Genomic DNA, 15,319 nt, shown 5'->3' on the forward strand with positions numbered 1-15,319 from the left:
CGTGTCCGACTCTGTGGGACCCCATAGACCTAGGCAGCCCATCAGGCTCCCCTGTCCTCCAGGCAAGAACACTGGAGTGGGTTGCCATTTCCTTCTCCAATGCATGAAAGTGAAAAGTGAAAGCGAAGTCACTCAGTTGTGTCCGACCTTTAGCATGGACTGCAGCCTACCAAGCTCCTCCGTCCATGGGATTTAATGAGACAGCCACTTTGGAAAACAGTCTGGTAGCTTCTCAAAATCTTAACTATAAAGTTACCATATGACCCAGTGGTTTCACACTTGGGTATACACCCAAGAGAACTGAAAAACAAACATCCACACAAAAACTATTATGTGAAGCATTATTTCTAACGGCCAAAAATGGAAACAACCAAAATGCCCTGAAACTGAAGAATAGATAAATAAAATGTGGTATATCATACAGTGGAATATTACACAGCCATGAAACGGGGTGAAGTTCTGATATGTGCTCCACCATGGATAAATCTTGAAAATATTGCTCTAAGTCAAAGAAGTAAGTCACAAAAGGCCACATATTATTTGATTATATTTATATAAAATGTCAATGGCAACCCACTCTAGTATTCTTGCCTGGAGAATCCCATGGAGAGAGGAGCCTGACAGGCTACAGTCCATGGGATTGCAAAGAGTCGGACACAACTGAAGCAACTAACACACACACACACAATATATCTAGAGCAAATAAATCTACAAAGACAGTAGATTAGTGGTCACCAAAGACTGGAAGAGAGGAGGAAAAGGAATTGACTGGTTATGGGGTTTGGAGGGAGGTGATAAAAATATTCTGAAATTGAATGTTGTGATAGTTGCACAACTCTATACTAAAAACCACTGAATTATAGGAATTAAATCTCAACAAAGTTGTTCATTTATACTTTACTGACACTTTATTTTACACTTTAAGAATCTATGAATTTCATTCACTACAACAAATATTTTTTTAAAAAGGAATCATAGGAATAAATAGATGAATTAAACAGGAATAGAGAGAGCTACAATATGATAAAGATACCCCAAAACTACAGCATGAATCTAAATGGAGATTCAATAGAACAATTTACATTAAAATCAAGGACAAAACAAGGATGTCTGGTAGTACCATTATTTTTCTATAATCTGTAGAGGTTCCACTAAATGGCATAAGAAAATAAAGTAATAAACTGGGGGGAGGGGTGCAGAAAGCCTATATTTGCTGATGATTGCATGCCTTGAAAATCTAAGAGATTCTAATCTAGCCAAGTATTAATAGCATCGAATGAATATACAAAACCCAACTCTATTTCTGAATGAATATGGGGAAAATGGTCTATTCATAAAAAATACTATAAAACATTTAGGGATAAAAATAGAAACTCACTGGAAAATAACCATTAACTCTTATGACAGATGTAAAAATAAACCCTAAATAAATGGAAAGATACAAATGTCAACTCTCCCTCAAATTAACATGTGAATATAATAAAATGCTCAAAAGAATTCCAACAGGAATACTGGATAAAACCATCTTATAATTAATAAAAAGAGTAAGTGCCTATGAATTCCCCAAAATTATAGATTAAAAAACCAGGCTGCATTTCCAAATATCAAAGCAATATATTAAAATGGTATAGAAATAGATAACTAGATTTATGAGACAAGATAAAAGCCCAGAAATAGAACCCAGTTGATATGGACATATAGTATCAAATAAAGGCAATATTTCAGTAGCATGAGAAAAAGATATTTTGGGTCCTGTTTCACAAATGATATAACACAGCTAGACTAATCATCTGGGAGAAAAATAACTGAATCTTTATTTTATCTGACACACAGAAAATGAGTTAGAGCCTTAAAGAAACATTTAGGTGTTAAAATTTTAAGCCAGAGTCAGAGCTATAAAATGCATTTGACTATAAAAACATTATTTTGAATGTGATACGAGATATCATGAAACAGTGAAGAGCAAACAAAAGGGGAACAAAAGGGGTACTATCTGTAAGATTTATGACAAGATAAATATCTACATATTTTATAAAGAGTTTCCATAAACAACCCAATTAGAGAAAAAGTATATCAATATGTCATTCACAGAAAAAAACCCTGATAACAAATATATGTATATATGCTATCATTTTTTTATTGTATATGGTGGGATAAAGAGATACAGGAAAGTATACACATCAAAAAGTCCATATACCATACATACAACTAACAACTAATTACCAACTGGACACTGACGAAACTGGTCCAAGTCTAGATTAAGAATATTTGCCAGAAGCCCTGTCTCCTCCTACCTAATCAAAAGAAATTTCCATTCACTCCTCCCATCCTCCATGGTAACCACTCTAACATTTTGAAGGAATCTCTTCCTCGCTTTTTTTGCTTCATCTCAACATATCCATTACTAACCAATTCAGCTCAATTTGGTCTATTTTAGGAATAAAGTTTTTAAAAAGATACATAAAAAGTCAACAAAATGCCAATATTTGCATGCCTCTACATACTTTAGCCTATTTTCTAAATTGAAATTATTCATGTTTTATCTATGTAAGTGGAAAGAAACCTAGGGTTGAATTACCAGATTCAAAAGAATCACAAAAAGATACTAAATGCTATTTGACTAACATGGCTGAATGGCTGAATTATAGCTAATTTTTTCTCACTTTTTCTTATTTAAAAAAACTTATTTATTTATATTTGGCTACGGGGTTCTTTGTTGCCGCATGGGTTTTTTCCTCTAACTGCCACGAGTGGGGACTACTCTCCAGTTGCGGTACTTGGGCTTCTCGTTGCAGTGGCTTCTCTGGTGCAGAGCACGGGCTCCAGGGTGTGCAGACCCCGGGAGCTGTGGCATGTGGGCTCCGCAGTTGCAGCTCCTGGGCTCTAGAGCACAGGCTTCAGTAGTTGTGGAGCACAGATTTAGTTGCTCCATGGCATGTGGGACCTTCCTGGACCAGGGATCAAACACATGTCTCCTGCACTGGCAGGTGGATTCTTATCCACTGCACCACCAAAGTAACCTTTCACTTTACTTTTCTTTTTAAAACTATATATCATTGCTTGTAACTAAGTTTCATAATACAGAATAGGGGGGATCAGTATTAATTCTCTAAAATAAAAAAAAAATTAAATGGAGCACTTAAAGTGCTCCTTAAGGATGATGAACACTAATACTAATTTGGAGCCTGTGGCAGGGAAAGATAATTTCCTGACCAAAGGGTCCTATGAGCAAGGGCCACCAAGACAAAATTTACCTAAGGTTTTTTAATGAACCCAATTCAGAGCTCGGTTTATGTAGAAGACAGTTTATTATCTGTTACTGACTCACTTAACATATGAAAAGAAAAGAACCATCAAACATTTAAGTATAGCCACCAAATCAAAAGGCTTCCCTGGCAGCTCAGATGGTAAACAATCTGCCTGCAATGCAAGAGACATATGTTCAGACCCTGGGTTAGGAAGATCCCCTGGAGTAGGAAATGGCAACCCACTCCAATACCCTTGCCTGGAGAATCCCATGGACAGAGGAGCCTGGCAGGCTATAGTCCATAGGGTCGCAAAGAATCAAATATGACTGCGCAACTAAATAACAACCAGATCAAAAAGACTAAAATAATAAAAAATAACTCCAGATAAAACAGGCATAATACAGGGAACTAAATAAAACCTGAAACACAGAGCTAGAAGATATTTCATCCATAAAATAGAACAGAATACTACCAAAAAAGAATGATCAAAGAGTAAGAGCGTGTAGAAATTTTAAATTGGGGCTAAATTTTTTAAATCTAAAAAAAAGAAAATTAGATGAAAACATCTCCCAGAAATCAAAATCAAGAGGCAAACAAGACACAGTTGGAAAGCAAAGATAAGCTAACATGAGACCAACCAAGGATAGTCAATATTTGTCTAAAGGGGTTCTACAAAGAGCAAAACCAAACTGAAATGTTGATATCCAGTCAGTTCCTCATCAACTGCAGATAGGAAACGTTTGGGGGTGGGGGAGATTACAGAAAGTTCCAAAAAACCCCCAAAACTTGAATTTGAGGTGTGCCAGCAACTATTGAGGAGAAGGCAATGGCACCCCACTCCAGTACTTCGCCTGGAAAATCCCATGGATGGAGGAGCTTGGTAGGCTGCAGTCCATGGGGTCGCTAAGAGTTGGGACACGACTGAGCGACTTCCCTTTCACTTTTCACTTTCATGCATTGGAGAAGGAAATGGCAACCCACTCCAGTGTTCTTGCCTGGAGAATCCCAGGGACGGGGGAGCCTGGTGGCTGCCGTCTGTGGGATCACACAGAGTCGGACACAACTGAAGTGACTTAGCAGCAGCAGCAACTATTGACATGCATGTATGTTGTATTAAGTACTTTAATCTAGAGATGATTTAAAGTACATAGGTGGGTGTGCACAGGTTATATGCAAATACCATGCCTTATTATATAAGTTAATCGCTGCTGCTGCTAAGTCACTTCAGTTGTGTCCGACTGTGCGACCCCATAGATGGCAGCCCACAAGGCTCCCCCATCCCTGGGATTCTCCAGGCAAGAACACTGGAGTGGGTTGCCATTTCCTTCTCCAATGCATGAAAGTGAAAAGTGAAAGTGAAGTTGCTCAGTCGTGTCCGACCCTCAGCGACCCCTGGACTGCAGCCTTCCAGGCTCCTCCATCCATGGCATTTTCCAGGCAAGAGTACTGGAGTGGGGTGCCATTGCCTTCTCCGATAAGTTAATTGAGCATCCTTCAATTTTGGTATCTATGGGCGTCCAGGAAACCAATCCCTCATGGGTACCGAGGGTTGACTGAACATAACTACATGGTCAATATTTGCTCAGTACAGTGATACAAAAGGGAGGAGGGGAGAAAGGGAAAAAAAAATCCTGATAATAGATTGACCATTTCTCTTATTTTCATGACATTAGGTATTAGAGTCCAACTGCAGGTGTTAAACCGTCAGCAACAATATTCACAATTCATCTGGTATTTAAAAGGCCCCTTCCCTAATAATTCATTACGCTACATATCTACAATTATTTAAATAAGTTAATTCAAACAATATTTTAGGGAAAAGAGTTATTAAAACATTTTCTCTTTCTCCAAGGAAAAACGACCTGGGGTTTGTTTACTTTCAGCAAATACCAAGTTAAAATGTTGAATTATAAGCTGTCACTAGACAACACTGTTTAAAAATGTCTCCTGACTGGTAAAATGTATTGTGACTCTAAAAACTGTGTGGATTTTACAATATTTTTATTTATGTATCCATTGGGAAATTAAGCCTGGCTTCCATTACTAAGTCTGACTCCCGTACCTCTCTTGTGTTTTGCAGAATCCTGGAATCTTCACTAATAGCCTTTCATAAGAGCAGTTTTTATAGAGCAGTGGTTCTCAAACCATCAGAAACCACATCAAGGGCTTATTAAAACAACTATGACTTCTACTCATGACATGCCTGATGCATCCATGATGTTTCCTAGCCTATAGTTCAGTTCAGTCTCGCTCAGTCCTGTCCAACTCTTTGTGACGCCATGGACTCACAGTACATACACCAGGCTTCCCTGTCCATCACCACCTCCCGGGGTTTACTCAAACTCATGTCCGTCGAGTCGATGATGCCATCCAACCATCTCATCCTCTGTCATCCCTTCTCCTCCCACCTTCAATCTTTCCCAGCATCAGGATCTTTTCTAATGAGTCAGTTCTTCCCATCAGGTGGCCAAAGTATTGGAGCTTCAGCTTCAGCATTAGTTCTTCTAATGAATATTCAGGACTGATTTCCTTTAGGATGGACTGGTTGGATCTCCTTGCAGTCCAAGGGACTCTCAAGAGTCTTTTCCAACACCACAGTTCAAAAGCATCAATTCTTCAGCTCTCAGCTTTCTTTATGGTCCAACTCTCACATCCATACATGACTACTGGAAAAACCATAGCTTTGACTAGATGGACCTTTGTCAGTAAAATAATGTCTTTGCTTTTTAATATGCTGTCTACACTGGTCATAGCTTTCCTTCCAAGGAGCAAGAGTCTTTTAAATTCATGGATGCAGTCAACATCTGCAGTGATTTTGGAGCACAAGGAAATAAAAGCTCTCACTGCTTTGTTTCCCCATCTATTTGCCATGAAGTTATGTGACCAGATGCCATGATCTTTTGTTTTTTGAAAGTTGAGTTTCCAGTCAGCTTTTTTTTTCACTAGCCTATAGACCTGGTGTCAAGTTATACCTATGGGATCCTGCAGGTATGAATTTTAAGCCAAATCCAAGAACCACAGCTACTGACGTGCAAAGCTGGCATTACACTACTTAACTTACTTTTTAAGAAATTAATAGATTTTTGTTGTAATAGAAAGCTAATGACATGATCCAAAAGAAACAAAAAGAGTTAAAAATCTCTCACCTGACTTAAACTGGAAGGTTGAATATCAATAAGTCTTGGTGAGAGAAGGCCAGCCACAAGACATCGATTATAACCATCAGGAATGACTTCATTGAGAGATGGTCCTGATTTCTTTAAAAAAGTCAAAGTCTATAAGAGAATGATTAATAAGGAATCAGTCAATAATCAATTCAAATAATCAAATTTAAGAATAACTAATAAACCCATTACCCTACTTTACACTTAACAGTATGAATGAAAACTGTGGAAGACTACTTTCTGTGCTTCTTGCAAGGAAAAGAGCTCATAGGTTCTTGAGGTAACCAATGCTTGTCAGTCACAAATACTACTACTGATAATGCAATTATCAGTACTACTGAAAAAGCAATTTTAAATTGCTTATATATGAGGTAACCCTGTTATCTTCTATAAAGCTGAAAGACTTGGTAACAGATCTTAACAAACTTAATACACACAAAAGAAAAAGCTTCAGTTTATTCTTCTTGGTCTAATGTGAAAGAGATCTGATATGAAGTATAAATATGACATTCATCCATATCTAGCTGATTATCAGTTTAAGGATATGCCACTTAATGTTTTCCTGGAAAAGTATTTTCAACATAATCCACTCTGAGCTGGTCTCTGTGCCACTGTGCCAGGTACCTTTTTTGCATTACTTCATTTACGCATATGCTTTTTAAGAAAGAAGAGAATTAAGAAGATGGAGTAAAGTAAGGTACTGACTTACTTTTGCTTAGGGTTCAGGAGCTAACATCCATATAAAGCTGCTATAAACACCCTAATAGCTCTTCCTAGAAGGTTGCCGTCAGTAATTGATGCTACTAGCTGCTATCTCATATGCCTAGCAGAAGCTACCTTTTAAGATGAAAGAGTAGTTTATATAAATAACACTAAAGTTTAAATCCATGATCTGACTTCAGCTCAAGAAGAAACACTCTGTCCAAATTGTTATTTCTTACTCACCTCCTTCTGAAAGCCAGTACAAGTTATATGAACAACTCCTGAGTTTAACAAACAAGTGGCATCTAAAATAAAAAGAAAAAAAGATTTTAAAAATCCACTTACATGTTATATTTGGGATGGTATTAGTACAACAAAATTTATCCTAAGAACAGATTACTAGGCAAGGCATGGTATTACTACATACAATAAATTTTAAAATAATTTGTCCCTATATTTCTATCCTAACAAGACACCAAACCTTATCACAAGTTCAGTTAATATGAAATAGTTAATGTTTTACAGCAAATTCAAATATTGATAATTTTTCTATAAAACATATAATCATTAAATTTGTGTACATATATCAAGTTAACATCGTAACTTATCCATACATGTTAACTAATCATAATGAGAAATGAACGATAATACACTACACACAGCACACATATACATACTCTTACATGTTATTTTTCTCAAAAAGTAATGTTAAATAAATACGTACCAAAATTGTAAGTACTTGGGTTAAAAAACTGCTCAGGAGGTGGGTATGAGGGAGGAACTCCTCGACTTAAACTTCTCTCGTGTACTAATATATCCAAGATGTAATGTGGAGAAGTCCTACTTACAACAGCATCCAGTGACCACAATGCAAAATATGAGCAGTTATGCAGATATTCTCCTGATCTAAAAGAAATTTTATACAATTAAGTCAATAAATTACTACACATAAAAATTCCTAGAGAATTTTACATACATAGAGAAATCATACCTTAATGAATCTGGCATTTGTGCATGGTACCAACGATTTATGTCGAAAAGCCCCAAATATATAGAAGGCTTTCCCTGTCCATATATATTCACCTGCCAGGTAAAGACTGAAACACTGGTGTCAGGAGACAGAGCTAAAAGAAGAGATAATTTTTAAAAACAGAATAAATAATCTCAAAATAAATACAACAAATATAAGTAGGAAGATTTTCCCATAAATTAAGAGGTTTAACTCATATCTGATTTGTTAAAACACATTTCTATCATTTATTCTGTAACAAGAGGTTCATTCACTTCTATCTTGACTGTTTTTCTATTTCAATAAGACCTTATTAAAATGCATTCATCAGAAAAACAGTAACTTTGGCTTGTCTTCAGTTAACAGTTTGGCAACTTCAAGATGCTGTAAGGAGAAAGTAGAAAATGATTTGAATGAAAGTTCTCCCACAAATAAATCACTGCTAGTACCAGAGACTATGTGTGTGTGTGCGCCTGTAGCCTGCCAGGCTCCTCTGTCCATGGGATTTCCCAGGCAAGAATACTGGAGTGAGTTGCCATTTCCTCCTCCAGGGGATCGTCCTGACCCAGGAATTGAACCCACATCTCCTGCTTTGGCAGGAGGATTCTTTACCTCTGAGTCACCTGGGAAGCCCAGAGAATATCAATACTTAAAATGGATATCTTTGGGCTTTAGGGCTTAACTCTGTAGAAGAATTCTAGCTGAGAAGGATTGATCCAGCTATATGCTAAGGCAGTGGTGGTAGGGGAGAGAGACAAGTACCCAAATGGTACGTGGAATGGAAAGATAGGAACAAAGATGAGAGACCAATAGAAGGAAAAAGGAAAGTAAAAGTCCAAGACATAACTAATAGGAAATATAAAAAAGATATGAGTCGGGAGTAAGAGACAGAGTTCCATAAATTCTGTTTTGACATGTTTAGTTGGATATGAAAAATGGGGACCAGGACAGAGGAAATCTCTAGGATGAATAAGCTATACATGAGAATAAATCCCAATAGGAACAAGCTAAACCAGGGCCCCACTAAGCATTCCCAGAACTGAATAAACCTATCATGTTGTCCCATTCAATTCTTAACAACCACCCTTTGCAGAAGGTATAAATGTATTATTCCACTCACAGATAAGGAAACAAAAGCTTAGTCACAAATGTTAAATAATTTGTGAAAGGACTTCCCTGGTGGCTCAAATGGCAAAGCGTCTGCCTACAATGCAGGAGACCCGGGTTTGATCCCTGTGTTGGGAAGATTCCCTGGAGAGGGCAATGGCAACCCACTCCAGTACTCCTGCCTGGAAAATCTCCTGGATGGAGGAGCCTGGTAGGCTCCTCCGTGGTGGGCTGCAGTCCATGGGGTCGCTAAGAGTTGGACACGACTGAGCAACTTCACTTTCACAACTAGTGACAGAGCTGGGATTTGAATCCATGTTGGATTCTAAAATCTATGCCACTTTCATTCTGTCACAATATTTACCAGGAAGAACAACTAGAGGAAACAAAAAATTCAAGACAACAAAGCATGTTTGTTGTGTATGTCTCAAAAAATACAGAAGTAAACATTATTCAGAGACTACTCATACTAGTCACAACTAGAGACCTTTTTGTGTGTGTCTGTTTTGAGAGCCAGATAAAAATAAAGAGGTTGCTCATTTCCTTAATCTATTCAATTCTTGAGTTCTACACATCACGATCTGGAGAACAAGAAATACCTCGGATCTCACACAGTCCTAAATAAATCCCACAATTAGTATTCCAACTTCTTAACTGCCAGGAGTACAAACTCTAGAAACCAATATCTGTCATATATCTTAAATCAAGACAAATCTTAAGCATTCACATGATATATAATAAAAGTGCTTTAAACCAACCTTCATTCATGCTTTCCTCCCTGTCACCGTGAGATCGAAATTTCTCTATACTCTGGCATCCCAAAAGTTTGGTATTACCAGTCTGTCCCCTCAAAGGAAACATGCCACCGGTGAGGTCCAGTGTGTATCTTTCTTCACAGTACTCCAACCCCTGAAATATAACATGTACACCAATCTATGTCTTAATAGGATTCTAAGAAAAAGTTATTCTAAAATTAAATGTTCAAGAATTTCCACACAATATAAAGAAAACAAAAAAGTTAAAAGACCGAAGAGAACAAATTATTCAAGAAAGCTCTAAAATTTACACATGGGATAAAACACAAATAGAAAGGCTAATTTTGTTTCTCAAAAATAATTATCAATAAATCTTCTAAAGCTGTTATCAAACACAGGAACCTTCATGCATTACTGGTTGGGGTATAAATTGGACCTAAGCAATGAAATTACAAATACATATTCTCTAAACCAGCAAACCTACTTCTTTGTTTTCACTGAAGTTCTTGCTCTAGTTCTTAAATTTTTATTCACTGATCCCTTTAAGAATCTGACAAAAGCTATAAAGAATAGCTTCTATTTTCTCTAGAAGAATGCATAGTTTTCCCTTGTTCTCCATGAAGAACTGGTTCCGGGACCTTCTTCTAATATCAAAATCTGTGGATGCTCAAGTCTCTTACATAAAATGCACATAACCTATGCACATCCTCCTATAGACTTTGAATCATTTCTAGATCACTTATTAATACCTAATACAACGTGAATGCCATAGAAATAGTTGCTGTGGCACAGCAAATTCAAGTTTTGTGTTCTGAAACCTTCTGGAATTCCTCCCCCCCATATTTCTGATCCAAGATTGACTGAATCCACAGATGTGGAACTGGAGAGCTGGAGGAGGGGGGTTCGGGGACGACATGGACACTGTGATCATAAAAATACCACACAAAATTGAAGGGCTTCATGAATTCCCTAAAACCCAATCACACACCCTCAAATACAAGGTTAAAAAGCCTGTTCTAGAGAAAGTATTGTGACAGCTAACCAAATATGGTTATTTGGTTATTAGCAGCACTTCACTACTTCCTCAAGGATTCAGCCAGAACAACAGTCACTTAAAATGCTAGATGCATTTATCTTCTCTTACAACTATAAGCAACCAGACTATAAAGTCTACCCCATGGCTTACTGCTTGTTATATTAGAGCAACAAAGTGGGGTTATTTTTCCTGGCTACCAACTAGGCCATAAGCTTGAGTCTTGTCTAATCTCATCATTCTAGAGAAAAATTATACCTGAAGATTTTAAGATTGCCACCTTGGTAAAATACCAGTGTCCTGATCCCTAAATCTAATACTTTTTACATTATATTATGAATACAGTATTAACTTGAATAGAAGAAAAGATTGTAATATCTCAATAGCTTAAAACCAAGACTTCAAATAGGCAAACAATAAACAAAACTGATACTATCAACCTGTATCACCATTTACCTCATATAAGATTTGTCCTGACGCCAAACACTTTCTGTCACCAAAGGCCAGCTGAAGCAGATGTAAACTCAAAACATCCCCTTCACTGAAAGGAACAGAAATTAGCTGAGGAGAAATACTAAATACCATATTAATGCATTAAGCACCTCTTATTGCTCAAATAAATTTAATTTGCATACAATATTGAGTGCATGTGACAAAACTGAAGTTGCTATAAAGAATTTAGTTTTACTTGGTTGTTTTCACAAAATGTAGTCCTTTGAAATAACAGCCGATTTAATTTTTACTGATTCTAATTAACTTAAGCTTATGTTGCTTGCATATTTTAGGTGACATCTTACATGGAAGACTATAAAGCTACTCAAAATTCATTCTTTCTCCCTGTCTTCCATAGGTGTGCTTTAGTTAGACAGTATTGGAAGAAAAAATAAATGGGATACAAAAATTGTTGAGATAAATGTCTTCTTATTCACCACACGGAGTCTTCACAAGGCACATTACTCAAGCTGCTGCCAGCCCACATCACACTTGGATGGAAATATGGACCTAATGAGGACTATTCCAATAGCTGTCTCCATATTTTTATTTCGATTTTCCTCCAGGATTGACAGAAGTGAATCTGTCAATCCCTTAATTAATGAATTCTTTAAATCAGAATTAATTTTTTAACTAAGTGAATTAATTCTTAAATCAATTAATTCTTCCCTCACTGATGTACTAAAGCTTAAGACAAAACCTCAAAGTGAGGAAATCTAACACAAAAACCTAAGTTGACCACAATTCAGGTATTTAGAATTTAAAGTAGAACAGGTTTGGGAAGAGAACGTATTGGGAACACCAAAGAAAGCACTAAACATCAATGAAAAATAAGAGAAAATCAATACTTACACTGTTCCAGCACTGGAAATGAATGAGCTAACCAGTTGGAAATTAAACTGAAAGGAAAGATTTCTCAAAAGCTACACTGAGATAAAATTAAAGCTTATGAAAGAGAAGGGAAAATTAACCAAATTAACCTTAGGAATATACTGCAAAAGGCAAGTACAACAGAAGAACTAGAGAACAAAGTAGGGATACATAAAAATGAGAGGCATATACAATCAAGAGAAAAAAGGAATGAGATTATAAAAGAGGAAAAATGTTCTTATGAGAGAACACAGAAGGCCATAAAAATTGTCTGAGGAATAAGAAGTTGCCTACTAATGTGTTATCAGCTTACTCTCTGAAATATATCCAAACAAGTCAAGCACGCACAATTTCTTCTTACTGATATCTCAAACTTACTCAAACATATAGGAACAATTATTTACCTTTTAAAGTCATTTCAATGGCTACTTACTAATTCACCGAATTATGTGGCTCTCATTAAAAAGAGGAAATACAGCACAAAGCTTTGCAAAAGAAATTAACTGCCATGCCATTCTTGACAAATATTATTAAAAACCAGATATATCACATTTACCTATCTTGTGTAGACTGAACAGCCCAGAGGTAACAGCAATTACGAGGATCATTCTCAGGTTCTTGAAAAGTGACAGCATATACAGGAACTCTTCCACCTTCCAACTGTGTGTAGTATCTGTAACAGGCACAAAAATCAGTACACTTCGTACTTCTAAGTTACAATTTCATGAAAAAGGAAGAAGATGCCTCATGTAAGCATTTGGGTTACTGCTCTTACAATCATCTTATCTTCAAAAACACACAGGGCACAAGACATCAAGAAAATGAGCATGGCACCCCATTTCCCAGGTAGAACTGGGAAGGGTTAGAATCACTAAAGCACGAACTATTCCTTCCAGTCATATAAATGTATGCCACTATGTACTGTTCCCCAGTAACAGGTACTCTAGAAAGAGATGAAATACCACCACAACACTCCACTTCAGTTGCTGCAGCTGGGTCAGTCTCCCATTACTGCAACAGAATGAGTTAGAATCTGAAGACGCCTCACAAATCCCTTGAAAAAGCGTAATTAGTGACGAGAACATAGTGTTCAAGAAAATCCTCTAGAAGCCAGGTTCTCCAGGCATTCCTTTGTGAGCAATTCAAAGACAAGAGCTGATAAAAGGTATAAACAAAGACAGGGGAGACGGAATTCCCACAGGGAGCCACTAGGCAACAGCACTGCCACTGCATCACTGGCGCTGTGCAGAAAAACTGAGTGTGAGGACGTGCAAGGACAGTCGATGTTTACTTTGGGGGCTACTGACACCTCAGTATCATCAAAGAACCAACGGTTAAAAAAAAAAACAGGTCTGGCATATATAAGTTGTTATTTTCCATCTCTCTCTTTCTCCCTCACTTCAAACTTGGCAAACATTTATAATCAACCAAACACTGCCAAGTAGGTACCAATTTGTTGGTGAGACAAACTGAGCAGAAAGTTTGGAAAGGTGACTATTTTGTTGACTCATCTGAAAGACAAGTTACTCAAGAAAATATTCTAATATTACTTGGAAGAAAAAGGAAGAAATATTAAACTGACAACTTAAAGGACAAATAGGTATCTATTTAACTCAATAGAGATATGACTTAAAACCTATAGTGTCTTACCTCCCTCAATAAAGGGGGGTAATTCAATAATTCAATAAATAAAGGTAAATTAATAAAATGGATTCCTCAATAATTTTAATAAAGATTTAATTAAAAAGTATCAATACAATTATATTTGGGGGAAGTTTTTGACAGCATAAAAATTTTAAACACAGTATTTTGCAATTTTCTTAAAAAGTCTTTATTTTTTTCTGTCAACTGAGAACTACTAAACTACCTTACACATATGGTTATGCAGAAAAGTACTTCAGAAAGAATTCATACCAGATATCTTAGTAGAGTCAAAGTTTACTAACAAACTGAATTCCACAATGACTAAAATGCCAGGTTTGGGTTTTTTGGGTTTTTTTTTGCTATGCTGTGCAGCTTACAGGATCTTGGTTCCCTGATCAGGGATTCAATCTGTGCTACGGCAGTTAAAGTATAGAGTCCAGACCACTGGACTAGCAGGAAATTCAGCAAAATTCCCTTTAAATACATTGACTCAACTTAAATTGATGTGCAAGAAGGAAATGGCAACCCACTCCAGTATTCTTGCCTGGAGAATCCCATGGACAGAGGAACCTTGCGGGCTGCAGTCATGGGGTCACAAGAGTCGGACACGACTGAGTGACTTTGACTAAGTCACTCCTTTTTATACTAAGTCACTCCTTTTTATACCAAGTCATGATTTCATGTAATGGAAACTTATGCATTCAATCCTTAGTCTACCCTATCTTTTCCTGTTTATGCTAATCTTTAAATATTAGTAATTGAGTATATTCAGAAAGAAATTACTAATAAATAATTAAAAAGTTGTCCTTACTCTTTTTTCATGCTTTTCATGTTCCAAAGTGCTAGATAGCCATCAGAAAAACCTATAGCAAGCTGATTTGTCCGGTTTATGTAACTAAGGGTTGAAACGGCTGTTCCTGATGGGCTGACTAACTGAAAACACAGATGGCGTCCTTCTCGCATCACATTTTCTCTGATGTGCGGTACTTCAACTGGGATGCCAGTTATAACTTCAAGGTCTAAAAAATAAATAGGACAAGTAAGATTAACAAACTCTAAACGGCATAAAACCAAGTATGTCACCCATTATTCAAATCAGCAACTGAGAACTACTGGGGTCAATTAAAATAAGATTAGTGATAACAAAGCGTACTGACTATATGAACTAGCCACCTTTATTTTAAATGTTACAATTTTCAAAACACATTTAATTGTGTAATATCTTTAAAATCTCACAGTACATATCAAATGTTACCCATTTTAACAGAATTAATTTTCTTGAGGTTTCCCTGGTG

The 15,319-nt window shown here is 36.7% G+C and overlaps 1 protein-coding gene across 4 annotated transcripts in view; it reads right to left on the reverse strand.

Moving 5' to 3' along the window:
• The window catches only part of AHCTF1 (AT-hook containing transcription factor 1), a 94,067-nt gene that overhangs the window by 46,620 nt on the left and 32,128 nt on the right, over nt 1–15,319 (reverse strand). For all 4 annotated transcript variants that reach the window (XM_006062425.4, XM_044943084.2, XM_044943083.2 and 1 more), the window contains exons 5-12: nt 14,836–15,043; nt 12,937–13,053; nt 11,475–11,559; nt 9,989–10,139; nt 8,106–8,238; nt 7,839–8,020; nt 7,358–7,419; nt 6,395–6,523 (exon numbers count right to left, since the gene is read on the reverse strand). In XM_006062425.4, the coding sequence (XP_006062487.4) occupies nt 6,395–6,523; nt 7,358–7,419; nt 7,839–8,020; nt 8,106–8,238; nt 9,989–10,139; nt 11,475–11,559; nt 12,937–13,053; nt 14,836–15,043 (1,067 nt within the window). The remainder of the gene's footprint in view (nt 1–6,394; nt 6,524–7,357; nt 7,420–7,838; nt 8,021–8,105; nt 8,239–9,988; nt 10,140–11,474; nt 11,560–12,936; nt 13,054–14,835; nt 15,044–15,319) is intronic.

The sequence above is a fragment of the Bubalus bubalis genome, chromosome 5 (assembly GCF_019923935.1).
Source record: "Bubalus bubalis isolate 160015118507 breed Murrah chromosome 5, NDDB_SH_1, whole genome shotgun sequence".
Lineage (NCBI taxonomy): Eukaryota > Metazoa > Chordata > Mammalia > Artiodactyla > Bovidae > Bubalus > Bubalus bubalis.